Genomic DNA, 27,750 nt, shown 5'->3' with positions numbered 1-27,750 from the left:
AGAAGAAAGTGTATTCTTTTCCCATTTCCTTGTCTGATTTTTCTTGTAGGAGAAATGAGGCTGCCAAGACAGTAGGTAAAATTTTAGCTAAGTTCAATTTTCAGTTTCTATCACATAGACCTCATAATGACACAAAAGGGGCTCATTTTCATAGAGCAAAAACATATCTACATCTACCATGATTAGAGGACTACTGGGAAGATTGTCTGGATATCAAAGAAGTACAGAAGCAAGACTACATGAGGTTGACCCTAGCTCAAGTCAGGGCCTTTGAGCTACCTTTGTTTATCCCCAAGGGTTTGGTTGTCAAGGCCTTTGAGCTACCTCTATTTATCCCTAAGGGTTTGGTTGATGACATTTTTGAGATGACTGATGAGATTTATCAAAATGTTGCTCTGGTACCCCTTCTTTAGTCATCCTGGTCAAATAAGAATAACATAGACATTAAGAAGAAAACCTTGCATGTCTTGGAGAGAACAAAAAGGTGGATTGAGAAGAAAACAAGGGAATGCGTTCGTTCCTCCACACAAAAAGGGGCACCAAACCCAAAACATAGTGCATCTCAAATTCCCAACACCTATAAAACTGCAACCATCTCAACTCCTACACCCCAAAGGAGTAATTCTCAATCCAGAGGAGATGGAGAGCAACCAAAGGATAATACGAAGCTGAAATCTATGTGTGAAGAAGATGCACCGACCTCCTCTAAGGGAAAGGTGGACAAAGAAGCTTTTGTCCTTGTTACCCCCACCTCTGACAACCTGTCAACTATTGTAGGCGATGCCCGAGAAAATGTTTCTCTTATCTTCAACCAAATCGAAGGAGATAACATTGCCAATACTTATTTTGATAGTACTGATTTCTCCTTGGTGATTCTGCCCCTACTAATTTTGTACTTCCACCACCAACGAATGCAATAACCAATGTTCCTAGTTCATCCACAGTCGCCTCACCTCCATGGTTGAAGAAAGTCATGGAAAAGAAAAAGAGATATACATCTATGCTTGATACAAAAATAGACACAGTGGCTAAATTATTGCAAGGAAGTCCCAAGCCTAAAAAGGCTAGAAGAATGTCCAGAAGGATTGTCGGCCCTATTTCAGGCCATAGACTTTTGGAGATTGCAGACCCCATTGATGACAAAAATGAACAAGAAGTCACGGAATTGGACTTCAACTTAATTAGAGTGGATATGGGTCCGGCTACAATTGAAGGAGGCATTTATCATGCCAAATTCTCTATAGATAGGAGCTCTATCAAAAAGGGTCAAGCTTGAAGTACAAAAGACTTTGGTGCTACAAAAGCAAGTACTTTGACTTCATCCAATCCATTTTGCAAACAAATGATCAATCTACTGGCCAAATTGAGAATGTTCCTATTAAGGGGTTGGATCCCAGTAAGTTAAAGCAAATTAAAAGAAATCAATTTGTCACTTTAGCTGTAGATAATTGGGCCAGCAAAGTTATATTGGATGGAATAGCATGCATAGAAGAATTTATGAGAGCTTATACTCTAATATCAGAGAAAATGAAGGCTTGGAACAATGAGTTAGAGAATGTGAAAAGAAAGAAAAACAATTTGTCCATGATCCTTCATGAGTTGCAGGAAGTTTCAAAGTTTGCCCCTGGCCCTTTTGATCAATGAAGGGATAATCAGCAATCAAGGCAAGAATGAATCGGCCTCATGGGTAGATATGCTTGAGTGGAAAATCTCCATAATTGATGAGTTGGATACCCAAATAAGATCAATCCTAGCACAATTCAACCAGACATCAAAGAATTAAGGAATCACTTGTTAACTGTCAAGGTAAACATATTTGAGGAAGATGGAGATAAGCTACGAAGGAATACAAATGTAATCTAGAGCTTTAGGGCAAAAATAAATAAAGAGTTGACTGCTGAAAGAGTGAGTGAGAAGACAATGGAAACTCTAAAGAACCTAGCATCCTACCTCCTAGGTTTTAAAAACTAGATTGATGATGTACGTTCGAAGGTTGTAAAGGCAAATCGAAAGTTGGGCAAGTATAAATTAAGGGTGAATATTATAGGCAACCCAAACGCTAGAACAACCACACCGATCATTTCCAACTAAGTTACCGATTCTTCTCAGAAAATCCTTGGTCCTAATTCTGATTCTGCCCCGGTCCTAGTCCAAGCCTGATTTCGGGTGGATTCCTCCCGGGTCCTTCCCAGGTGGCTAGGTCCTCTGTGGGTCCCCAGCCACCTATGAAGGACCCGGGAGGAATCCACAGGGAACCCAGGTGGACCCAGGTGGAGCAAGGCCTATGGGTTCCCCAAAACAGGACCCACAAGCCATAAAGATGCAAAAAACAATAAAAAAAACATTTTTGTATATTTTTTTAACATCACATATATTATGGATTTATGATTTATCATTAATCATTTATGTATGTGTTGATGTGTCTTTTGTACACGACCAAACACAGAATAAAATACCCAGAGGTATCTTATCCTCTCTTGAATAAAGCTCCCCGAATGCTGAAGATTTCGCAGAAGGATCAATCAGAGCAACTCCAAGGTTATGTTATGTAGGTTCTCTACTTGTGGATAAGCACCAGGGCAAGTGCAAGGTAATGAGTTACAAATTCGCGGAAGTCCATGCATTGGAAAACGCGCTCTTAAAAACGGGGCCCCGTTTATGCTTCAAGCTCCCGAGCCGAAAGGTAATGGGGGCCCGAAGCGAAAATAAACGGGCCCCCATTTTGTTCTAAAACGAGGGCCCACTTTTAAACAAAACGGGGGCCCGCCCCCGTTTCTAAATCATATTTTACCCTTTTTTTCCACAAGCCGCCCTTGTTTGAAAACGGAGGCCCGTTCTATGGAAGTTGATTCCACAACCTGCCACTTGGCTCAGGATTAGGCCCGGGATAGGCCTGGGATGGCCACACTTGAGATATGGACCTGCAAATTCAAATCTCCATGAATGAAAGCACAAATATGAACTTCTGAAATAGTTTACGTGCCTGTAATTAGAGAATTTTTATACGAAATTAAAACCCATTTCAAATTATACTTGTCTAGATTCTAAATATGTAAATTTATTTAAAAATTGATTATTTTAACTATTTTTCATTTAATTTATACTAAATCGGGTCCATAAACTTGAAATATTAACTAATTTTGTTAATTTAATAACTTTTTTATTTTAATGAATTTTGAAAAAAAAATTATGTCATCAATCTACACAAAATTCTTTTCTATTTAAAAATAAAAATAAAAATAAAATGTTAAGTTTACGTCAAATTATGTGGGCCATACACATCAAATTTTTAAAAAGATAATTACGGTCATTAAAAAATTAATTAAAAAAAATATTTAAAAAAAAATACAGAAAAATATGCTCATCAATCTTCAGTGTGTTACAAACCATTTCCCAAAATGGTTTGAGAAAATAATTTTAATTGTGTCAAAAAGTGTGGGTCATACACATGCATGGTATGGTCCTGAAACATGCATTTTTAAAACATAGTTTTTAGAACTCCATTCCGAAAGTTATTTTTTATTATGTGGGTATTAAAATAAATTACATATTTGGAAAGTACACTCAAAGGGCTATCTTTTGTATTACTGACTTTTTCCAAGGTTCAATCTCCAAGTGTTTCAAAATTTAAGCTCAAATGAGAGAAAATCTGAAAATCAGGGAAAACACTTCCACTTTTTGGCCAAAAAGTGGACTCAGCTTCTTGCACTGACCCACCAATGGTCGTTGTGTTTTCTGTTTTACAAGGGGCCTTACGTACTTTCTAAGAAAGCTTGTTCTTGCAACTACTTTTCAATGAGGAAACTAAATTCTCCTAATACTAACTAATGTTTCAAAAAAAAAGGCAAAAGGTAAGGGTTTTAAGGAGGCGATACTAAACTAATCCTAGGAATGACTAAATGAGGACTGGTCTTGATAAAACTTCACCAATTTCAGTATTGCCAAAAGATTACAACTCTATTGGAATTGGTGTGATCTTCTAAGGGGATTCAATGATTTTCGAATCATCAATGGGATAGATACTATCACTAAGATACATATCAATATCTCCAATAACGATTGAACTCTTAAACAATCTTAATATCTCCAGTTGACCACACAAGGCGTGCTTACAATCAGTAAGGAGCTAGTGATTTGGACTGTGAGTTTTACCAAAGATCAAACACAACATTCATCCTTCAATCTAATTCTAAAACTTAAATACTCTCTCTACTAAGAGTGATTCAAGAAGATAAACCACCATGAAAATAGCCACAAGGATTGCAATAAAACACCATAACTTCAATATTTCATTGATCTCATAGCAAAATAAAACAACAATTGTTCAACTTTCTTTCTTCGCTACTTCTTTCTCTGCTGCTAACAATCTTAATCCTTTTATCTCTTTTTCTCTAACTCTAACTTTTTAAAATGAATTGAGTGAGGGCTTATATAGCACTCTCAAATACAATGAACAGCCTGGATCTAAAGAAGATCAAAGGCTGAGATTTTGACACCTAAACCCTAATTAGGGTTTGTTACAAAAAGGACCCCGTTTAGATAAACATTATCAATCCATAGCCAATAGAAATTGGCACAAATAACAAGGAAACATAGCCCAATGGGAATAGAGTTGCCACATCATCTTATAACAACTTCTCATCTAGAATTTTGTTCCCTTTTCTATGTTCTTTTATGGCATATTCAATGAATCTGGACGTAATCCCCTCTATCTCAGCAATGGGAATCTCATGTCGGTTCTTCATCTGTTCTTCCAAGTGAAGGACTTGATCAAAAGCTGCAAGAAGGGTCATCTCCCATCCAGGCTCCAACTCTTTTGTTTTCTCGATCAGGAACACAGTAGCATACATCTGATCTCGCTGCTTTTCTGTGACCATGTTTTCCTCTTTGCAAAAAATAATCTTGATCCTGTCTTCCAATTCTTGGACATCCACATCTATTTCGATCTCTATCCTTCTATCAAGGATTGTACATAATACATCAAACACCTTATCGTGAATAGGATGGATGGTGCCCTCAACTCGGCTGCATCTATTATTGATGTCTTCGAAAAGAACTTCCTTCATTTGGAGCAAAGTTGACCGTTGCAGAAGGTTATGGGTTCTTCCATCCATTATCTTCTCTTGTGCTAAAATCTGCCTTGGTGTCCTTATCACTTGTAAGACCGGGATGACAATGTCTCCAGTGTGAGTAAATGCATCCACAGTTATCAATAGATTATGAATGATCTCAAGGACTTGGATAGCCTTGTGGACTGTCTTCATCATTCTTGCTACAAATTCAATGGCTACCTTGTAAGATTCATCAATCCATGAACTCATGAGTTGGGCTAAGTTCTTCATCTTTTCTGCCTCACTTATTGATTCAGGAGGAAGTGCATGCAAAGGTGATATTGCTGGATCTTGTCGCCTTAATGGTTGATTAAGGTGGCTAAAATAATTCCTCCAAGCGCTAACCTCCCTTTCTAGCCTCTTATTCTTTTCCATTTCTTCCTTGAGTTTATCATTAAGTGCTCTCACTGAATCAGTCACTTCTTCCATAGCCTGCTCGGAGGTAAGTGGACCAAGATCAAATGTTTCTAAATCATATTCCTCTGCCATAATCTCATCCTCATACTTGTCCCCTATAGGTGTGGCTACCTGTATCTTCCTGGATCCTGCATCATCTCTAATTACCTTTGACATCTTTGTAGCCTTCTTCTTTTCGATTTCTTCTTGGGAATTCCCTATGAGACTTTCCAAATCAAATACTTGTTCTTCGTCTTCAACTACAACTACCCTCGTCAGTCTTTCTTTTAGCCAATCCGAAATGGAAGACTTTATTTCCCTTACCTGTATTTCCTTAGGCAGAGGTCTATCGTCTCTGAAAGGAGATGTTGCTTCATCATCATTCTTTTCTTCTTGTTGTTCATTAGCACCAACCTGGAGAGGGAGAGATTGACTTGATGAGTGATGAGGTGTTGGTCCTCTGCCTTGTTGATCATTCTGCACCATGGATTCCATAGACTCATCAATTTCATACACTATCTCTCTTTTTCATCCTCTCCTTGACTTATCTCCTTTTCGTGTCTAGAAGAAGTACTCGATGGACGATCAGGATTCACCTTTTGTTTCTTCTTGTAGGGTTCTCTCTTCTCAAGACATTCTTTTCTCTTCGACCCTTTGGAATGAGAAGTGTTCTCACTCACACTTGCTTCTCCTTCTTTTGTTCTTGTTTCTAGGGTGAATGTCATGGCTATATTCTGCTCCTTCAATTTTTGATGTTGTACGTCCACCCATCTGCGAGTGCAATTTAAAACAGGGTCCATCAATGCTCTCAGGTCTGCAACTTCTTGCTTCATTCCAATCTATCTTCACTTCTTTATCTTCCTTCTCATAGGATGATTGGAGATATCTACCACTGTCCTAGGCTTGATCGGCTACTCTATAAACTTTACATTTCCTGATAAGATCCAAGGGTAATCTAGAATGCATCTTTCTTTTCACCTCCACATCATCTTGAACATTCATCCAGAAGTCCTCTACTTGAAACGCATGTATGTACTTCTTCCCAACTGTCTCTTCCATATGACCATGAGGATCGAAATTCTCTCTTGAGGCAAAGGATGTGAATGAATACAGAGATAATTCCTTTTCTGCATCTTCGGTGGCTTGAGAATTAGGACACACTTCAATTGAATTTCCCAATAAAATAGGTACGAGGATACCATTTCCATGCTTATGTCTTGATGCTTTAGCATAAGCTGCCAACTGTCTAGTCACTTCAAGTAATGTTATTTTGTCTGTAGGATACCTTGGCAACATATAGGGAGGTGAAGGGCATCCATGGACCCTGATGTAGGTGAATTTTGGAAATTGAATGAACCATGCACCATGTTTCTTCACGAGCTCCTGTGCCTCCGAGACAGTCGATGGTGAATCCCTCCTTGCAATGTCCTAGTGATATACATTGTGAAGGTGTCATTGACTAGCTTGTAGTCATTCTTAGGTGGATGATGCAATTGAATATAAGAATCACATGCTCTTATCTCTTTTGTCCCTCTCCCAACAACTCCTCTGTGGTAGCCCTGCATACTCAAAACTTCTGACTAAAGAATATATAACATACGAACTCATGTGGAATGACTTAGTAGGGACTAGCCTCCTCAATTGCACGTCTAGGTTGTTGCTAATGATTATAATCCAATTGAGCATTCCTTTTCCTTGGACGATCACTTGAATAAAGAAGAACATCCCTTGTCGAAGAAGAAGGCCTGAGAGGCACCTATAACCCGATTGAGCATGGTTATCAAGTCCCTGAATTCCTCTTGGAAATCAATTCTATGTGGCGTATCAGGTATCTTGTTCAAGCGAGGCCTACTCTTGAGTAACCAATTCTTATTGATGAAGTTCAGACAAGTATCAGGATCATCTTCGTTGATAGACGTAGCTCCTTCCAAGCTCTTATAGATCATATCTCTCGACTCCGGGAGATGAAAGGCTTCACTTATAGCTTCTTCTGAAAGATAGGCTGGGACAGTTCCATCCTCGGCTATGATTGTCCTTGAATGCGAATCATAGTGTCGGGCACATTCAATCATCAGCTCGTGACATTTGAGTGCGGGAGGGAAGCCTACGGCCTTGATGATGCCACTCTCAATTATCTTCTTGGCTACGGGTGATGGCTTGCCTATGTAGGGGGCTTCTCGAAACTTCTTCACATTGAAGTTCTCTAAGTTGGTGTCTCTGATATTGCTCCATTTGGACACGATCTTGGTCTCCAAATCAACGTTCTTTTGATCTTCTTTGATGAGAGCCTGCCAAGTAGCGGATCCGCTCGCCTTGGGGGTCACAATTTGCTACCTACAAAAAGGGACTTAAGTTAAGTTTAAGTGTAGAATCTTAGCTAGGTGATTTGAGATTCCTTAAAAATTAAGAATTTTCAAACTAGGGACCACCTAGAAATTAAACTAGATATAGAAGACCTAACCTTAAGAAATTTTAAAAAGAAACTTGAATTAGATCTTCAATACCTTGCCTAAAAAATCAGATTAAACACCTTACCTTCGATTTCCACTTATTAATTTGAAAAGATGGATAAAAAATGAAGATTTCTGTTGGGTGAAAGGTCTTTGATCTGCACTTAGGTTCGCCCTTGATGATTTAGCCTTTAATCAGCCTTTAATCAGCCTTAATGGATCAGAAATTCGCCTTCCTTTTTGCAATCTGCTCTGCTATTTCTGCTCCTAAAATTTGCTTTAGGAAAGACACAAATGAATGAATGATTAAAACTTCACCAACCTCCTTCCCTTTATATGGCGACTTCCTAATTTCCTCAAGAGGCCGACCTCTTGGAGGAACAAATAAAATTTAAAAAATCACCTTCAAGGTGGCCGACCTAGCCATAAGATTTTAAAAAATATATAATTGGGCGGCAAAGGATAATTTTTTTAATTTTAAGACTTAAAAATCAATTTACCCATTTGATAAGTGTCTAATTTAGGCGGATTTGCATTACTTATCCAAATGAGGTTTGATTGGCAATTAATGAGAGGGAAAATGTGTCTTGAATATGGCTTAATTTGCGAATTTCTTGAGAGGGTATAGGCAAGCCTAGCAGATATTGATGCTTTTTAATGTTTGCCATTTTCTCCAATTTTCATTATCATTCCACCATCTTGATCCTTCTTATAATGTTTTTGCCATCATGAGTTTTGCCTTTAATTATGATGAAAAATGAGGATCTCTAAAGACTTCGCCCTGGACCCTTTGGAAGGGTCAGGAGCGATTTCCATGATTAGGTCTCAATTGTCTCACTCCTTCACTCTGAATTGCTTCTCAAGGTAAGCATATGCTAGTCTTAGCTCTTCCAAAGCCTAGGGATTCATTTTTTAGCCTCCATCATGGGTGAATTAGGTGATCTTGAGAATTTCGCTCTGGACACCCTTTGGAAAGGTCGGGAGCGAAATTCATCCCTTAGACTTGATATTTCATTTCCTTCACTTCAATCCATCTTGCAAGGCAAAAATTCATCACTCTTCCTCCAATCATGCCATAGGGATCAAAGTTTTGGCTTCACTCAAGGAGAAAATAGGTGGTTTGAAGAATTTCGCTCTGGACCCTTTGGAAGAGTCAGGAGCGAAATTCATTCCTTGCTTGTCTTCTCTTACTTAGCTCCATTCTTCTCACTTTGTTTCCTCTTGACTCCCTCATTTGGATCCATCTCTCATCCTGACAATATTTGCTTGACCCCCAAAAGGCCTTAAAGGGAAAATTCACTCAAAATCATGGCCAAGGACAGGACCTATCTAGGATTTCGCTCTGGACCCTTTGGAAGGGTCAAGAGCAAAATCCTTGTCCTAGCCTAAAATCTTCATTTTTGGTGGCCAAAACCCATTCAAGGGCAATCCTAGGGGCATCTCCCAACTTCTCTCACCTTTGTCTAGGATTGGCTTGGCACAAATTTTGGAAGATAGAATAGGTTTTAGGATTTTTGCTCTAGACCGTTTGGAAGGGTCAGGAGCGAAATCCTTGCTCTTGAGCTTATTCCTTCATTCTTCCATTTCAATTCACCTCAAAGGCCAAGAAAACATTACCCCATTCCTATCTTGGCCATAAGAACCAAAAGTTTGATTTGTTTTGAAGGGGAAATAAGTGATCTTAGGAATTTCGCTCTGGACCCTTTGGAAGGGTCAGGAGCGAAATTCTTGTCTTGGTCAAAAATCCTTAACTCTTTCACATTCCATCACCTCAAAAGGCAAAGATACAACATTTACTCCCGCCATGTCCAAGGAACAAGACTTTTAGTGCAAACAAAGAGGAAAAAGGTCTCTTCTAAGAATTTCGCTCTGGACCCTTTGGAAGGGTCAAGAGCGAAATTCTAGTTTTGCTTGATTTCCTACCTCTTTCATCCAATCCATCTTCAAAATTTGGTCAAATTTGCTCTCCTCTCGCCACACCCAAGTCCATTTGCCATCCACTTGGCTCTAAAGTCTTCATTTTCAATGCCTTAGTCCAAAATTGAGGATCAAATGAGGATTTCGCTCTGGACCCTTTGGAAGGGTCAAGAGCGAAATCCTAGTTTTAGGCCAGTCTTTCACCTCTTTTCTCCTTTCTACGTCTTGGACACACTTTGTTAGGCTTCCTTCCATCATGATCATGCAAATTTGCTCTTCAAGTCAACATATAACTCAAGTTTTTTTGCAAAATAGGGTTTTACATGAATTTCGCTCTGGACCCTTTGGAAGGGTCAGGAGCGAAATTCAAGTTTGGCCATGATCCTGACTTTATTTTTCTCATTTCCTCATTCAAACAAGTGTTTTTACCTTCCTTCAAGCCTAGGAATGGGCTAGCTCAGAGTTTGGGTCAGGATGGAGTGTCTTGTGGAGGAATTCGCTCTAGACCCTTTGGAAGGGTCAGGAGCAAAATCCTAGTCTTGGCATGATTTCCTCCAAGATTGACCTGACTTTACCTCCAGACTCATCCCTTGATGCATAACTTATCCATTTCCTTGCCAATTCGCTCAACAATTCTTAAAATCGCCTCCGGAATCTTCACTTTGCCACTGGCTCTGTTTAATCGACTCCGACTCGACAGAAGACAAGACTTTGACTCGAAAACCAACAACCCTGACCTATCTCGACTTACGACTTTTATCCCTTTTGCACAATTTATCCATTTTCTATCTCCTGAAAGGCAAGACCCTTCTAAGATAACACTAGGGCATTGGCAGACAACATATGACTTCTCCAAGCCCAGGTTAAATTTAGCTCTGAAAGAAACCCTGGATGAGTTTTTTAGAAGGAAACCCTAATCTACCCAGCCCAGGCGACCACTAACTCACTCAAAACACCTAGCAAGCAGAGAAAAAACCTAGCTAAGGGAAAGCAAAACCCAAGAAAAAAGAGGGGGTCCCCATCCTGATGGGGCGATGTGTGAAATGGTCACAACAGTATGGAAAGTCACATTGTATATTTCATATTTGTATGGATCGTATCATTGTAATAATCAATAATGGTAGTGATAGTTTATAAATTATATAATAATATTTTATAATTTTGATGTTTGAACATATATATAATATATGTACGTATATATATAATTAAAATATATATATATGTGTACGGACATACCCATACCCGTACCCAAGGAAAAAAAAATTTGTCGGATCTGTGAATCTATACCAGATTCTACCAGATTCTATATCCATATCCATACCCGAATCGGTAACTTAGATTTCCAAATACAGAGCATATAGATCAAAGATGCTAGGGCGAACAACAAAAGAGAGATCTGTGAATAATGTTGCAGACGAAGCGCCACGTGGAGGAGCTGAAGATGGAGGGGCCATTGTTATTTCATGAATCTTGTTTTATTGCTTTTTCCTTATTTCTTCCCTGATGTGGTGCTCAATAACTATTGGCTCTGGAGGGTCATTATCTTGTTTAATTTGCATTATGAGTTTTAGTTGCTTTTGAAAACAGTCGTCTTTGGAAGACCGTTGGTTTTCAAGGTTATGAGGCTATCTTTATATGTTAGATGGGTGCTTGTAAAAGGGATCTTTTTTTCTTTTTGGGTTGTTTTCCCATATACTTAAGTCTTTTGAATGGATATGAAGGAAAGGAAATTTGAATACAGATTCATGGATCGTAAACTTTGAGTTATAGTTGATGAATTAGATGATCTTCTTACGTTGAGTTCTTTGTTATTTGGATCATCTACTCTGAATATTTGTTATATGGTTTATGCAAATTAGTATGTGCACATTACTATGGATATGTTTGGCTTTGAACAAATGGAGCAATGATGGTTTGAATATTATGAATCTTAGTATTTTCAGGTAGAATCTTTGCATTCTATTCAATTATAATTTTGTTATCATTACATCTGTCTCAACTGTTAGTTTTTAGTTGCCACTTCCATGGGCAACAGAATATAGAGTTGGGTGGCAAATATGTCAAACAACATAGTAGCTCGTCTACCAAATTCTTTTGATCCAACTAAGAGAGGCGGGTTAGGTTGGGGTGCCCATACCGCCAATGCCATGATGCACTCTTGGTTGCCAATGCACACTCCATAACCTCTCCAATATCAACAAGCCAATACAAAACATGATCTTCCATTCCAACAGTGATGCTTTTCTTGGATTCTACATTTTTGGTTGCTAAATATGACATCAAAGTGGGCCAATGGCGCATAATCTAACTCATAAAGAGCAAATTGAGCTCCATTCCAAGTACATAATAGTTAATAAACATTGAGAAAAATGAGATTTTTCCCTCCAGAAGTAATTTGCACATTCCCTCTACCAACAACTACTGTGTACTTCTCACAACCACTGAAGATCACTAGATACGAGCAAGTCGTGTACTTCATGAACCAATCTTCCCCGATGAATGAAATGTCAATATGCTCCATAATAGATGTACCATGCAGAAGACTTGATTGATCTACTAGTCATTTGGGCATGAAAACATAGAAAGGTGATTCATTTTGCTCAAAATGATCTACGACATGAACTTTTGGTGGAGGCCCTCCCAAGTTGGATTTCTTTTCAACCAACCTCTTCCTACAATGCTTCTTCATATGACCAAGTTTACCACAATAGTGACGCGATATCTTTCAAATTCTTGGAAGTATCTTCATTATTCCCTTGACCTTTTTTTTGAGTCCACTTGTCATTGCCCTTGTCCTTGGCTGCAAAGGCCTGTTCCACACTCAATATATCACTATTGCTACCAAACTACTTCTCCCATATGTCTTGCTACAATAGCTTGTTGCACAAGTCTTCAAACTTCAAGTCAAAATTGAAAGATGTAATGTTGAGTGTCTCAATAAAATGTTTATAGGTCCATGGAAAGCTTTCAGTGTAATAACCACCATATCTTCTTCTTGCATCATGCAACCTATGGCTTGCAATTGATTGTGAAGGTCTTGGATCTTCATCAAGTGATCCTATAAAGACATCTTCTCATCCACCATGATTGAGAACAGAATATTCTTCAAGAAGAAGGCCTTAATCTGATGTCTCATACAAATCTTGCAAGTGCTTCCAAATTTCCCCAAAGGTTTTTCTTGATGGAACCTCCAAAAGTATTTTATTTGTTATTGATAACTTGATGGGTAATGTGGCTTCTCAATTACGCTCATCAAATTTGTCTTGGTCTTTACCTACAACCATTGATCGAGTGTCAATACCAAGGACAATCTTGTTGATGCACCTCTACTCGAAGATCATGAGCATGTGCTATTTCTAGATGTTGTAATTCTTGCCAATGAAATGTTGGCTGCCTTCCAACATGATGTTAGGTAATGAAGCTATCCCTCCCACAATCCAAGTTACAAAGAATAAAGAAAAAGTAGCTGCCTTAAAAGAAAACCGCAAAAAAAGTTAAAGGAAAAAAATTCAAAACCATAGGCAGCAACACCACCCACAATTTTAACATAAAATCATCAAAACTTGCAATAAAAATTCTGGAAAATTCTAGAAAAAATTTGGCTGAAAGACTAGCCGCCCATATTTTTTGGAAAAAATTCAAAAAATCTTCTATAATTTGCCAAGGGTACCCTTTCCCATCATGGATTTGGCAAAGACAGTTAAAATATCACACAATTTTATAAAAAATCGTCCCAAAATCTTCAAAAATGCCCACCTTAAATGTAGGCAAGTTACAAATTCTGCCCTAGCAAAGACAACTATAAAAGAACCATGATTTTGAATCAAAAATTGCCAAAAAACACTATGAAACCTTCAAAAAACCACACATTTTCCAAAAAACTAGGCCACATGATTTTTACCAAAGAAAAAAACTGCATTTTTTTAGTAAAAAAATGGCATGATTTAACAAAAAATTAACCCGCAATTTTGCAGAAAAGTGACAATTTCACCAAAAAAACCCACACAAATCTCCAACAAACAGTTGGCACAAGTTTACTAAAATAAACCCACGATTGCAAAAGAAAAAAGAAAATTATGATCTTAACATATTAAAAAATCCTCAATTTTCTTCCCTAGCCGATCCATATGACATTGTACTGTGTTGTACAATGTCCTTTTGGTACTTTTTGTGGTGTGTATGTGATTTGCCACTCCAACAATTTGTAGAATTTCATACCTTCACCGATCTCAAGAAATTTTCATAGACGCTCTGCTACCATATTACAAAAAATAAGAACACAAAATGATTACCAAGATATTTGATAATAACAAAGGAGTGAAAGTTTCCTTAAATAAGATTTACAAAAGATCTATCCATAAAGAATAAGATCGACAACTATAATAGCAAAGTATAAGAACTTAGCTAAAAGAATAAAGAATATTCCTAAAGTGTATCCTAATAACTTGATGACCATTATAAACTGCATATTACAATATTACTTTAATAGATAGGACTTGGAAATCAAGTCAACGACGAATTGAATGATATCAGATTGTTGGAACTACATCATATAGTAATAAGTAGGGTCTCCAAGCCTATTAATGGGCTTTCTCAAGTTAATCCTGAGGAGCAGACTGATCTAAAAGAGCAATGGGAATGTCCAGATTTAGGTTGGACGAAAGTGAATTTTGATGGAGCATCCAAGGGTAACCCTAGCCCATCAGGTGCAAGGTTCGTTGCTAGAGATTCGCAAGCGAACCTTCTGGCTATTGGCGCGAAACAACTCAGTGATGGAACCAATAATGAGGCAGAAGTACAAGTTGCTTGGGAAGCCATTCAAATGGCAAAAAAACTGTTGGTTGAAAATTTTGTACACTTAGGAAAATATACAAAATTGTGGTTTCAACCACAGTGTGAGTAAAACTATCCTAATTAAGGGAAGGCTCCCCCTATCTATATCTAATCTAAAACTAAACAGGATGAGACAGCAATCTTTCTTCTTTCTTCAAGAAAGCCACTATCCTTTTCTCTTCACAGAAAAATGATAGCAAGTTAATTTAAACCAGCAATGACAACCTTTTGAAATAAGATGAGAGAAAGGAAATGAAGTTTCCTGAAAGCTCAAAGACTTCCGTCACTTCCTTCAAGACGGGACAGTAATATCAAGCTCAAAGACTTGAATATATGAAGTCTTATCTACCCTTTTCTATGCTAATGATATCAAGAACAAATTATAGCAGCACAAAGTCTGAAATATCTTATTCCCTTCTACACAAAACAGTAAGAACTAGTATGAGCTCAAAAACTCACAACTATTTCTTATCATAAAATCTATTTCTAATCTCTCTCTCAAGAATAAGTGTGAACACAAAGACTTACAACTCTTTTGAAGAGAATATTTATTTTAATTTATATTAACCTCCAATACTTGCAGCACAAAGACTACAAATCAAATTCGATTAAGCTCTCTAAAAAACACTTGCAAGAAAGATAATATGGAACATAAACTCAAGAATGTAGCACAAAGACTCAACATTTGAGTAATCTTCTTCTATTTCTTTCAATTCTTCAATTTACACATAAAAGCTCAGAGACTTTCTTGCTACAAACTTGGCAGAGTTTTTGCATGCTTTCTCCAAGATAAGGAAAATACAATAGACCCCTCAAGTATTTATGGGAGAGGAGTCTTGAGAAAAAGGTGGGAGGATCCTAACTAACTTGAGAAATTCTCTCAACCACCAAGACTTATTCAACAACTAACTATGACTTATTCAAAGTTACAAGTCCTATTCTAAATTGACTTGTAACTTGTCTACTTGTAATTACAAAAGTGCAAGTAATGACTTAACTTGCAAGTTACAAAAATGGTTTTACGAGTAAACATGTCAAAAGAGAAACTGCAACTGAGAAATTACAATTCTGAAAATGCAACTAAGTGTTGAAAAAGACTTATGTTGCAGCATGTGTAGACATGAATCCTTCAAACTTCTGGATGATCATTTGCAGCTCATCAGGATTCGGTTCATGGGTATTCTTTGTCACGATCATGGTCTTCACAATAACATCGCTGCAACGAAGAATTGTGGCATTATTCTTCTCAAAGGAAGACTGAATTTCCTGTAAAAAAACTTGGTATGTAACCAAAGCTTGAATAGATACAGCTGAAAATGGTTCACTCTTCCACACATGATGAATCTTCAACTGTAGATCTGAGAGAACCCTTTCTTCAAATAATAATTCCCCATTCTGATTTATGATATTACAAGAAGCTTTCTCACAACGAAAAACAATATCTTGAAATATTTCCACTCGCAATCTCATGGCATCATCAATGTCTTCAACAAGTGACTTGAGAACAAGGACTTTGTTCTCCAAGAGCTCTTGGTATTCTAGATACACAACCCTCGAAGGAATAACCTGATGTTCTAGAAGAACACTTAACTTTTGTTGAAGAATCTTGAGCCAAGTTGTCAAGCTATCTTCCACCTTTCCCAAGTTCTGTTTGAAAGTGTCAGAAACCTGGTTCAATTGTTCCTCAATGGTCTTCAATTTGACCATCATTTGAAAAACCTCCTTCAAGACCTGTGCACACAAATCATGAAGTTGATCTACCCAAGATTCCAATGCTTGTACCTTTTGAGCCACTCTCTCAACTCCTTGAATTGATTCTTGTGGGCCGGAAGAACTTGAAGGATTGCTCCCTTCACTAGTGGATTTAGTGATCTTTTGAACAGCTGCAACAAGTTGCCTATTCTCCTCTTCTAGCTTGTCCTTCTTCGCTAGAAGCTCATCATATCGATGTACTAGTGAAGCTACGGACTGTTGGGCATCATGCTTGACTACATGTGTTTGCTTACCCAATTCTATCCTTGTGACCCTGTAATCAGCAGCTTGCAATTCCTCATGTGGCTTGTCTATAAGAGGTTCAACAATTCCAGCCACCTTCATTTTGTTGTTGTCAACAATTACCCTTGAAATTGTCTTGGCTCTTTTTGCAACCTTGGGCCTAGATTGCTTAAGCTGTTGATAATCAAAGACATTAAGAGAAATTTCCTGCTTCTTTCTCTTGGAAGTGAAAGAACTGAGGCATGGAGGTAAAGCCATTAGCTCTCCTTCAGTAGTAGCTGAAAGCAAAGGAGAAGCAATTTCTATTTGAACAACCGTGGTCACCCTGGGGAAAGTATCTGTCTGGATGGCAACCATGGCTTGCTTAGTAACCAAACGGCATGAACATTGTCTCATAAACTCCTCAAAGCCGGAAGTAGAGGTATCAATTTCTAACAAATGAATACATGCAAGAGTATCCTCGAAGATTTCCAGCAAACTCTCTTGTTGATGATCAAGAGGTGGCTCAACTGCTGAAATGGGAATGGCGTTTTGAGGAGACTCATCCACTACTATAAGAACATCATGAATAGTGGAAGAAGCATCCACATCTATGTCAGGAGGAGATAAAGGTAGCTCCATGGGGATTGAGGAAGGGACCTCATGAAGTGACTCTGAAGCTGGTGACTTAGGAGCATCATCTAAATGTTGTTCTTCCTCTGGATTTTCAGGATCATCCACATGAATATGAAGCTGGGATTTTTCCTTCCACGAATTGTCTCCTCCTCAGGAGGAAGTACCATTGCTCGACTAACCCGCTACTTGATTCTTATGCCCGAAGATGATGCACCTTCCTTGTTATCTATCTAGATATCAAACTTACGTCCGAGAGGTCTTGTAGAATCATCTTCTTTTCCAACCTTGATCTTGATGAGTCTAACACCGTTATTTTTGAGCCAAGTGTTAGTGTTAGCTAAGATGCGCTGAAATCTGTCAAGAATGGAAGTACCCTCCTTATGTGACCAATGAATTGATGAAAGTAGTGCTTCATCAACTCTCTTTTCAACATACTCTGAATCGAGTACATTTCCATCATCAATCATTCCTTGCGGAATGTCCACCAGGTTTAGATCAACAATTTGCTCAAGGATGAGCCTGCAATAATCCATCTTACGGACTTCTTTCTTTGTACGGAGATCCACCCAAATATCCTCTATGCGATGCACATGTATGAAGGACTTTTTGATCCTCTCCTTCATACCCCGGTAGTCGAAATCTGCTCTTGACTTGAACCTTTTGAGTTTTATCTCCTGCATTTCAGTCTCCATGGCTTTGGCTTTGGTGGATGTAATGAGGGAGTACCGGCCAATCTTCAATGGCTTAGTTGTAGAAATCCCCATCCCAACCTTATGCCTGACAGATTGATGTGCATGAACAGCCATGATCTATCTTTCCAACTCCATAAGAATCATCTTATCAGTTGGGAATCTAGGAAGCATGTACGGCTGCCCACTGTAACATCCAACTCTCATGTAAGTGAAAGTCGGGAATTGAAGGAATAAGCAGCCATATTCATTCACATTTTCCCATGCCTCATCTAATACTCTTCTATTCTTTAGTGTCTTGTCGAATTGACACATAAAATAAACAAAGAATGCATCCTGAACCCTCCTGTAATGCAATCTACTGGGTCTCAAAAGCAGCTAATCATAGTAATCCCATACAGCTAGGTATAAGCGAGCGATCACCCTTGGTAGAAAGACCAGGGAAGTGTCTAAGTGATGCTGCTAGATACACCAGATATGGTTCATGTAGAATATCATGGTGATAAGGACTGACACAATTTGTTCACACAAAGCATCACTGATGATTTCACCCCATGAGATGTGATGGGACTGCCTTATAAACATGATAAACTGATACATCCAAGGTTCGAACACATTAGAATGCTCTAGACCCAACATCCTGCTGAGGAGAGTAATGATGTCTCCAATTTCCCACTTGAAGTCGCAATGGTATAACTTAGCCCACCTTGTGAAAGTGGCTCGTGGCTCATGGCTCCACCTGTTAATGTGGCGTTTGCAATCCTTTTCCCTTGAAACATAATATCCAGGTGCACTATCTTTGGAAATCTCCATATACACAGGCTGATGGTATTTTGAAAACTTTCTCAATGGTATCTGCATCAAGACGGATTATCACCTCCCCATCATCATTTTTTATAGTTCTTGTCTCTTTATCAAAATGGTGAGCACAAGCAAGAACAAACTCAAGTTCTAGGGTAGCCACCGGAAAAGAAGCATGGTGAATGTGGCTGTCCAACAATCGCTGCATATTGCTATCCTTTGGATCCTCCACCCTTTTGATGAAATCTAACATGTCAACATGCCCTATTTCCCTATCCTTGATATGATCCATAGGAGAGGAAGCTTGTGAAGGGGAGACCTCATTCTGGTACTTATCAAATTTGTATTTCATCTTCTTTGGAATGGAAGATGATGGTAAATCTAACATTGAAGAACAACCTAGTATGCTGCAATGAAGACTAAAAGTGTCAAAGCAACATCAAGATCAGCTGCAACTATCATCTTTCTTCTTCAAATGGGAAAAAATTCTAACTCTTGCACTTCACAACTTTGTGAGAGAAAGATGGGAAATAAATAGGGATGCTTGGAACTTGGCTTTTGACCAATTTCGGATCTTGGGGAACGTTTTACAAGTATACAAGTAGGGAAGAACAAATGTGCAATCGGGCTTTTGAAACCCGAATGCAAGTATACTTGTAAAAAGGAAAATGGAGTAGTGGGTGAAAAATGAGATTTTGACATGTAGCAAATGGTGGGAATGGTATATACGGATGGTAGCAATGAATATGAGTAAAAATCATCTTGATGAAAATGGGAAGAACTTTCTGTTGGCTTTATGGATGAATTGATTATGTGTTGCATTGATGTTTTGTCATTGATGTCAACAATAGCTGATATGGTTGGTTACCGGCACCGGTAGACAAGTTTTGGCTACTGGCAGAAGATCTAGTGTTACCGGCAGATGAGACTATCTATTGGACACTTCCGGTATGTTTGGATCTATGGGATATGTTTTATTTCATGTGGTACGTGCTCCTGGAGCATGTCTTGGTCAGTTGGTATGGACTTGGTAATCGAATGCTATCATACACTCTGGTAAACCCTTACCGGCATTGGTTCAAGGCTTTACCGGCAGAACTTTCACTGAGGAATCTTGACAAGATGCATAAGTGGTGTTGGTGCAGCTTCTAGATGGATTTCAGGATGCTGAAGAAGTTCTTTGATCGTGCTTCAACTGCTTGAAGATATTGCTTTGGCATGGTGGACCTAGAATAGGTCTGGTACCTATCTAGGTTATGGACCGATATCATGATAACGTGTTCTCTACACGTTACCGGGATGTTTTATGGATTGGTTATTGTTGTTTTGGTCTTGAGCCGACATGGCATATTATTGTAAATGGATTTATGTATTGATCTTATTGTAATATCTTTTAGGTGGCCGACCTAATTGGTTTAGGCCTTAGGGTTTGTAAAAATAAGGGGTAGAAACTCTTTGTAAAGTATCATGGTTATTGGAAAGGTCATGGTCAAGGATTGTAATGTGTGAATATTGTAATATCATTCAGGCAGAGGATTTGGTCGATCATTGGTGATCGAATTGGGATCAAGGAAGAGGATTTAGTCCTCCGGTATTGAGCTTAACCAGGACTAAAATCAAGCATGATAGATGCTATCTCTGGCAGTTCACTCTATTGGATTGTTGTCCATTTATCTTGAGAAGGTTGTAGCCTCTCTATAGTCAGTGAGACTCTTTTTGTAATGAGCAATACGCTCTAGGCAGTGTACCTTCCTGCATGTGCAGGCCCCTCATTGTAACACATACTTCCCACTGTGGTTTTTCCCTTTCCAGGTTTTCCACGTACAAATCATGGTGTTATGTGGTATGGTTGCTTTGCATTGATTATTTGTTTATTTGTTAAGTTGCAGAGTTTACCGGTATCTGTTTCAACTTTTTGCCTTACCGGTACTTAATTTGGTTAAAGGTTATTGAGTGGATTAAATGCTATAATCTGTTAACAACTGATTCACCCACCCCCCCCCCCCCACCACCCTCTCAGTTGTTCACCGGTTATCCTAACACTTTCAACTTGTAATCAAGTTTTACAAACACGATTTTGAAAGGATGAGTATTTTTTCAACTTTGAAACTTGGAATTTCAACAAAAGATAGTTGAGATTTTTCAACCAAAGGGGTAGATCAACTATTTTCATCTCACTTGCAATAGGGTTTTTTAACCCCGAATGCAAGTAAAGAGGGAAAATGGGGAAAGACAATGTGATTCACAAATTGCTTTGCAAACTTGGAACAAAGGGGGAAATCTCTCACAAAAACCAATTTTAGGCAAGAGCAAAACAAAACTAAGATATATACAACTTGATCAAGGAAACTAAAACAAACTAAAACAAGAAAGGAAAGCAAGAACAAGAGAAGAAAGCATACCTTGATCAACAAAAACGACCTCCCAAGAACAAGAGGCAATCCTTGAAAGAAGAGATTGAATCTCTTAAATAGAAAAAAGAAGAAGATTCAAACCCTAGCCACGTTTTTTCAAAAACGCCATATGTAGCAAAATGCCTAACAAATTCATGAAGAATCGGTCAAATGAAGCTTCCAATCTCCACACCTAGGTAAGAGAAGTCAAAACGACTTAGGAGAAGGAAGATTCATGGCTTTTCATGAGGTAAATCATGGCATTTCAAAAACACGTGTTTGTTGTTTGAATGCCTTTAAATCAGCAAAATGACTTCCAAATGGCACAAAAAGAGTTTCAAAATGCATGAGAATAGGTTAGGAATCAAAACGTTTTTCTCCTCCTAAAATTTCTCCACAAAAATCATTTGAATCCTTCAACAAATTTCACTTCTATAGTTGGTCGGGTTCTTGAAAAAGGGCAACAAGTTTAAAATTTGCAAAGAACATGATATTGGGTTTTTAAAACCCATTTGCAAGTTTTAATATGTTCACTTTTCATGCATTAAGGCAAAATCGGGTTTGTGAGAGAAAACTACAAGTTTAAAATGCATGTAAAAGGGAAATAAAACTCTCTTTACAAGTTTTAAACAACTCAACAAAAGACTGGTAAAGAGAAAATAAAATTCCTTTAACAAGTCATAAATAACTTAAAAATAAAATTTGTAATAGAGAAACAAAATCCCTATTACAACTTCAAGTGACTTTATAAAACTTGTAATGGAGGAGAAAAACCCCTACCATAACTTAAAATCACTTAAGTGAAACTTTTTAAATAAATTAAAGGTTTTATTTTAACTTTACAATTTAAAGTTCACTTGTAATATGTTCAAAAAGTTCCTACAATGACTAAAAAAATAAAAAGCAACAAGGGGGGAATAAAAAGTAAGTTACAAGTTTAAAAATTACATAAAGTGCACTTGTAATTGACTTAAAATTTCTCTACAACACTAAAACAAGAGAAAATTAAAACTTGCAACTTAAGGAAAATTTCCCACCTGCAGTCAGGGAGAAAAAACCCGAAATTGAAAGAAAAACAAAGCAAACGAACTCGAAATGCGATTAAATTTAAAACGTGGTTTGAGGATGGACTGAGGATTAGTCTAGTCCAGGGGTAGAGCAATATTCTACCTCAAGAAGCGTGCCTTAGAGTAAAATTTTCATTTTTTGACAAAAATTTCAATGTAATAGTCCGTATTTTTGAAAACAAAAATGAGGACAACAAAAACTAAGTGTCAACCACATCCATTTGGAGGGGGACTCGTTAATGGTGATCAATGCAATTGCAAAAGGGAAAACAAGTGCCTAGAGCTTAAATAAATATATTAAATTAATTTCATTTGCCCTTTCCTCTTTTGAGGATTTCAAAATCTCACATGTGAGAAGGAGTGGCAACCAGCTGGTTGACACGTTATCGAATATTGCCATGTCATCAGTAAACTTTAGTTGTCCAGAGTTATTTGAAGATTTTCAGGAGATTTGTAATCAAGAACTGGAGTTGCATTTTGGCAGCTTATAGTACCATCATTAAATGGTATGACAGGCGACTAGAGCTAGTTAAATGCCTTGTTTTATACCCCCGAGTGAACAATTGTCTCACGTCATTTGTAAAGTCCCCATTTTAGCATACATGGTTTTTGGGTGATTAGCCTTCATTCTGACCTTCGTAAGCTAACGAGTATGGATAGAGGGTCTCCCGAGGCTTGTATCGTCTCCAAAGTTCAGTGCGTTTCGATCTGGCTTTCGTTTGGTATCATTTGGACTTCATTTGCTATACTTACTATTTATAGTAAGTTTGAGATGTTAGAGATGGACCCCTACTATTTTTAGTAAAGGGGTATGGTCATATGCAGCTTCATCATGTCAACTCCCAGTTCAGACGGCGTTCAAAAAAGTTCAGTATTAATGGAGATATTAATGTTTATTTAGTTTAAATAAACAGTAATGTTTTGAGCTTATATTATTAAGTTATAATATAATTTTATATTATAACTTAAGGGTCCAAGTATCATTAAAGGGGACCATTTAATTAATTAATTGTGGCTCTTTTACCAAGGTGAAATATTAAATGACAAAGTGAAAATATTATATCATTAAATGTCATTTAATATCATTAATGGATTTAATGCCTTATTGGAGAAAATCGAACCTTCATGGGAAATATATATAAGGCTTTTGAAAAGAAGAGGAGGGATTGATCATTGTTATTGTTGATGAGAAGACTTGTCTCTTGGCTTTGGAGAAGAAGTTGGGGTTTCTGCAGCTTGTCCAGAGTATCGGCATTGGAAAACGTGAAGCCTTCATTGCATCAGCAATCTGAGGCTGTGAGATATTCATCTGAAGTTGCTCCTAGGGTTGGCTTCATCCAAGAGTTGACATTGTGCTGATTGGAGATTTATTTTCAGATTTATTGGCATAGCTGAGGGCATATGTATATGACAAACTGAGAACATCATACAGAGGGTTTATTTGCTGCTACAGTGTCGTGAACAGTGCTCGTGAACAGTGTCCATGAACAGTGCACATGAACAATGCGCTATAGTGGTTCGAATTCTATAGAAGGGAATTTAGAAAGGTGAACAGCTATATATATTTGACAAGGGCTTTGCATATGAGGAGAATCAAACCAATATATCAAGGCAGCCATTGAAATTCCAGGTTTTCTATCTATGGTCGTCGTATTAGAAAATCATTACTTCATTGCATCATTTGCTATTATGATTATATCATGAAATACTTGGAGGTTGCATATGTTTAATGGAGATATAAGTTGCATATTCCACATTTATGGTGACATTCAACATTGATCAGCCACTTAGCTTTCATACCAATCGTTTGCTTAAACGCCTAATGGCTGTAGGTGTACTTTGGGATGCATGACAAGTGTTTGTCTTAATGTCTACTAGCTGTACTAGTTAATTTCAGTCATTACATGTGTGTGTAAAGGTCTAAAACAGCCAGCATATCATTTCTATAACAACTTTGCATTGTTAGAAGCTTTCCATAACTTCATTTGCAGCCTACAAACCCAAAGAAGACAAATAACGAATTCACCACAGCGGCTTCAAACATTGTATGCCACGTATTGGACAATATTCCTTGAGGTTCAAATAAGCTAAACAGGGTCAAATTAGCCAAGGAATAGTACATCATTGCCGTGAGTTGATGCTTTCAGCTGAGGGTGGGAGACAGGTGCCATGGAGGCGAATTTTACACTGGTCACACTGAGACAGCAGCAATGCTTCCATGGCAAAATTATAGGGAAGCGACTTCTCAGTGCTTTTACAATTGATGAACCTCTTTTCTGGCAGATTATAGAACTAATCTTGGGTGACAAATTTTTTAAGTCGGAACATTGCTATCGTTCTTCAGCCTTTATGGCTTGGGAACTGGAATTGGAATCCAAGGAGGAAGTGTTGAGAGCAATGAAGGAGTGTGTGAAGCCGGAGTGTTGTGGTGGGATGACTGTAATTCTAGCAATGGTGGAGCCTGGTGTAGGTTTGTGGGCCCGTCATGGATATTGGCAGCAATTCGGCCATGTGAAGACACCAATGCGACCGTTTCTTATTTGTAGCATGTTTGGCAACCAAGACGAGCGTCAGGCTAAAGCCCAAATGGGTTGGGAATTGTTGAAGGATTTCTTGAACGCTTGGGAGCTGGAACAAAAGACTTTGCAATTGGAATGGGACAATGTGCGTGGAAAAAAGAAAAAGGATGGCCCAGAGGACCAAGTGTCTAGTGGCTCAATGGGGAAGATGTAGAAGACCTAGCTGGTGTGGCCATTTTGGATTGTTCCTTTGTTTTTTTGGTGTTTCAAAGTTGAATGTCATTGTTTAGGGTTCGTTGAGGAACCCATTGAAATCTGAATATGGGGATTTTATGTTTATATGTATGTAATTTTGGGGCTTAGTAGGTTCATGGGCATTGCACGTTTTGGAGCCTGCCTTTTTTTGTTCTCTGCTCTTGGGTAGTCTGTGTCTGGTGCTGCAGTAATGGCAGGCTTAATGAGACGAGGTGGTAGGGTTTGCCTCAGACTCTTCTGTTATTTTTATACTTGAAATGTACCTCGTTTCAGCTAATTAATATAATACCAAATATTACCGATCAAAAAAATAAATATGTAGGGTCTCCAAAAACATTTTAGCTTCCATATCTCATATTTGGCCTGGATGCTATCATCTAGAACACAATCAGAAATCCCAAACTTGAAGTTCATATTTGTATATTGAAATGACTTTTTCACTTGTCCATAAACATTGTTAGACATAGACCTTTTTTTTCACAAGAAGATTAGTACAGCTTGTTCAGGGGAATAAATGGAGTATTCAATGGCCGCTTGCAAAGGCAAGAACAAAAGGTTACTGCAGAAACGCTCAAATTTAGATGAAGGCATGACTTGGAATGGAGAAATGCTAATTCATAGGCCATGGAACGGTTGGGCTTTAAGCTGAAGAAGGAAGAACATGTGTTAAGGAGAAGCAGCAGAGATGGTACCTCAAAAATGTTCCCCCAATCACCTTGGCAATCATTATATAGATGCAATCTCTACCAGAACTCGTTATAAGAAAAAGACAGGAATACTGGATAACTTAGACGAGTTAGATGGTAATGCCTCTATACTCAATTTTAGTTGAATGGGCACTAGTTCTAGTTTAACAGTGAAATGTTATTTCAAAGAATCTACTTGCAGCATTTAAGCATAGGGTTCACACAGCCTGTTGCAGAGCCAGGAAGACATATACGATTAAAGGAGATAAAGAAATGAAATTAATAAATCCACGGATTATGGCCAAGAAGTTTGCCAAACTGAATTTCAGAGAGGTTGGAGCCCTGGCTTCAGCCTGTGAAAACTTCAAGGAGGGTGTTGTGCGCGTTGCCAGACTCAGCTTCCTTTCAGTACGATTATTTTGTATATTACACATAAGGTAGACTCTAAACAGCCTAGCTGTTTAATGATTGATGCAACTAAGAAAGTTGGGCCCTTGAATTATAAGCAATATTAAATTCATGGCTGTCCTACTGATTAGTGTCCTATTATGGACACACGACACTAGATCTGCTATGCTCCAGGAATTGATATCAATATTACATTAACATGATTATCATTTTTTAAGTTATTAGATTGTGTAATGCGGAATTATTTAAATCTTTTATTTTATGGTTCTAGGTGAAATATTGTAATATTCTAGTCATCGCTTCAAATAATATATTCTATGATTAGCCATTGCCTCAATGACCTATAGTAATCCCAAGTCAGGGAATCAAGTATTAAAATACTCCATATAGTGAAGTCATGCTTACATTCAATGTCAAGTTTTATCTTCTAGTGGACACTAAGTAGCAATATGTTATGAATTTTATTACTGAAGAATTTCCAGCCCAAACAGTATCTTGCAATATGATCTAAGTTGATTGGGAATAGAAAAATGAGTTTCTTATAGCCCGTGTGTACTCCAGGGGTTTACTTAATTTTAATTATTTGATAATAAGAATTCTGCTGCGTGCGTACAGAAATCTTGTACAGTTGAATTAATTGCTGCCCAAAAACTAAAGATAGAAAAAGAAAAGCATCAGAAGAGAATAAAGTAGTTACCAAGGCAAACAAAGAGTGTTCCGAAGGGCTTGGAGGAGGCAGATGATTCAGAAGCCGCCATTGGCACCACTGCTAATCCACCTCTTCTTTTCCTTATCCTGCGATTCTTCTGGATTATACTGTCCCAGCTTTGAATTAAAATGCAGGCACTTGTGCTAAATTGGAATGGTTTTAGTATGATATGGGTCGCGACTGAATGCGTCGAACACAGCAAATTCCGGGATGGGCTATGACGAATAATAGTGTAGCTATGGTGAATTGGAGTGCCCACACACAGCCTCATTTCCTTAACACCCCCACCAACTGATGGGGTTCCCACCTTAATGTTTCAACGCAAATAGAAAATTCTTCTATATAACTAACATCAGTATAGATGCATGAGTTACACAATGTGTATTAACTAGGATTAAATATGTTTCTTTTAGGTGATATATGTATATAGTGTTGGCATTTTTGATGTTCATGTTGTGATTGTCATTGATGGACACACATTTGATTAAGATCATTTTCATATGTGTGAGTTAGAGCACAATCGGTATTTGTTCCAACCGGTATGTTGTATTATAGTCTTTAGACTATTGATGTTTTGCAGAATGTGTTTACCGGTTTGAAGCGGCATGTCGACCCCAAGCGGTTCGTGGATACCAAGCGGTATGAGGGATTAAAGCGGCATAACACATTTTTACCAGTCTTCATTTTGACAAACCGGCAACCGGTATTTTGTATGAACCGGTAATACTCTGTGATGAGTTACCATCCACTGATCATTTGATGGTGCCGACTCTCTGGCGGTGTTTTTTGTGTCGTGTTACCAGATATGTCCAGATGCATTGAACCTAGGAAATTGTATTGTAATCCTATTGGACCTACATGAAATCAGATTCATTTATAAGGACATCATGTCTAGGATTCTAAGGT

At 38.0% G+C, this 27,750-nt stretch overlaps 1 protein-coding gene across 5 annotated transcripts in view; it reads right to left on the bottom strand.

Moving 5' to 3' along the window:
• The window catches only part of LOC131049994 (uncharacterized), a 70,723-nt gene extending 43,539 nt beyond the window's left edge, over positions 1-27,184 (bottom strand). The window contains exon 1 of one of the 5 annotated variants that reach the window (XR_009106827.2): positions 26,833-27,183. Coding sequence is in view for 3 of the 5 variants with exons in the window: in XM_057984117.2 (XP_057840100.1) it covers positions 26,833-27,115 (283 nt within the window). In the remaining 2 variants the exon portion in view is untranslated. Of the gene's footprint in view, positions 1-26,832 lie in introns of all 5 variants that reach the window. The other 4 variants (XR_009106826.2, XM_057984117.2, XM_057984116.2 and 1 more) reach the window with 4 other exon arrangements.
• Between the last annotated feature and the right edge of the window lie 566 nt (positions 27,185-27,750).

The sequence above is a fragment of the Cryptomeria japonica genome, chromosome 9 (genome assembly GCF_030272615.1).
Source record: "Cryptomeria japonica chromosome 9, Sugi_1.0, whole genome shotgun sequence".
Classification (NCBI taxonomy): Eukaryota; Viridiplantae; Streptophyta; class Pinopsida; order Cupressales; family Cupressaceae; genus Cryptomeria; species Cryptomeria japonica.
This window is presented reverse-complemented; position numbering and strand designations above follow the sequence as displayed.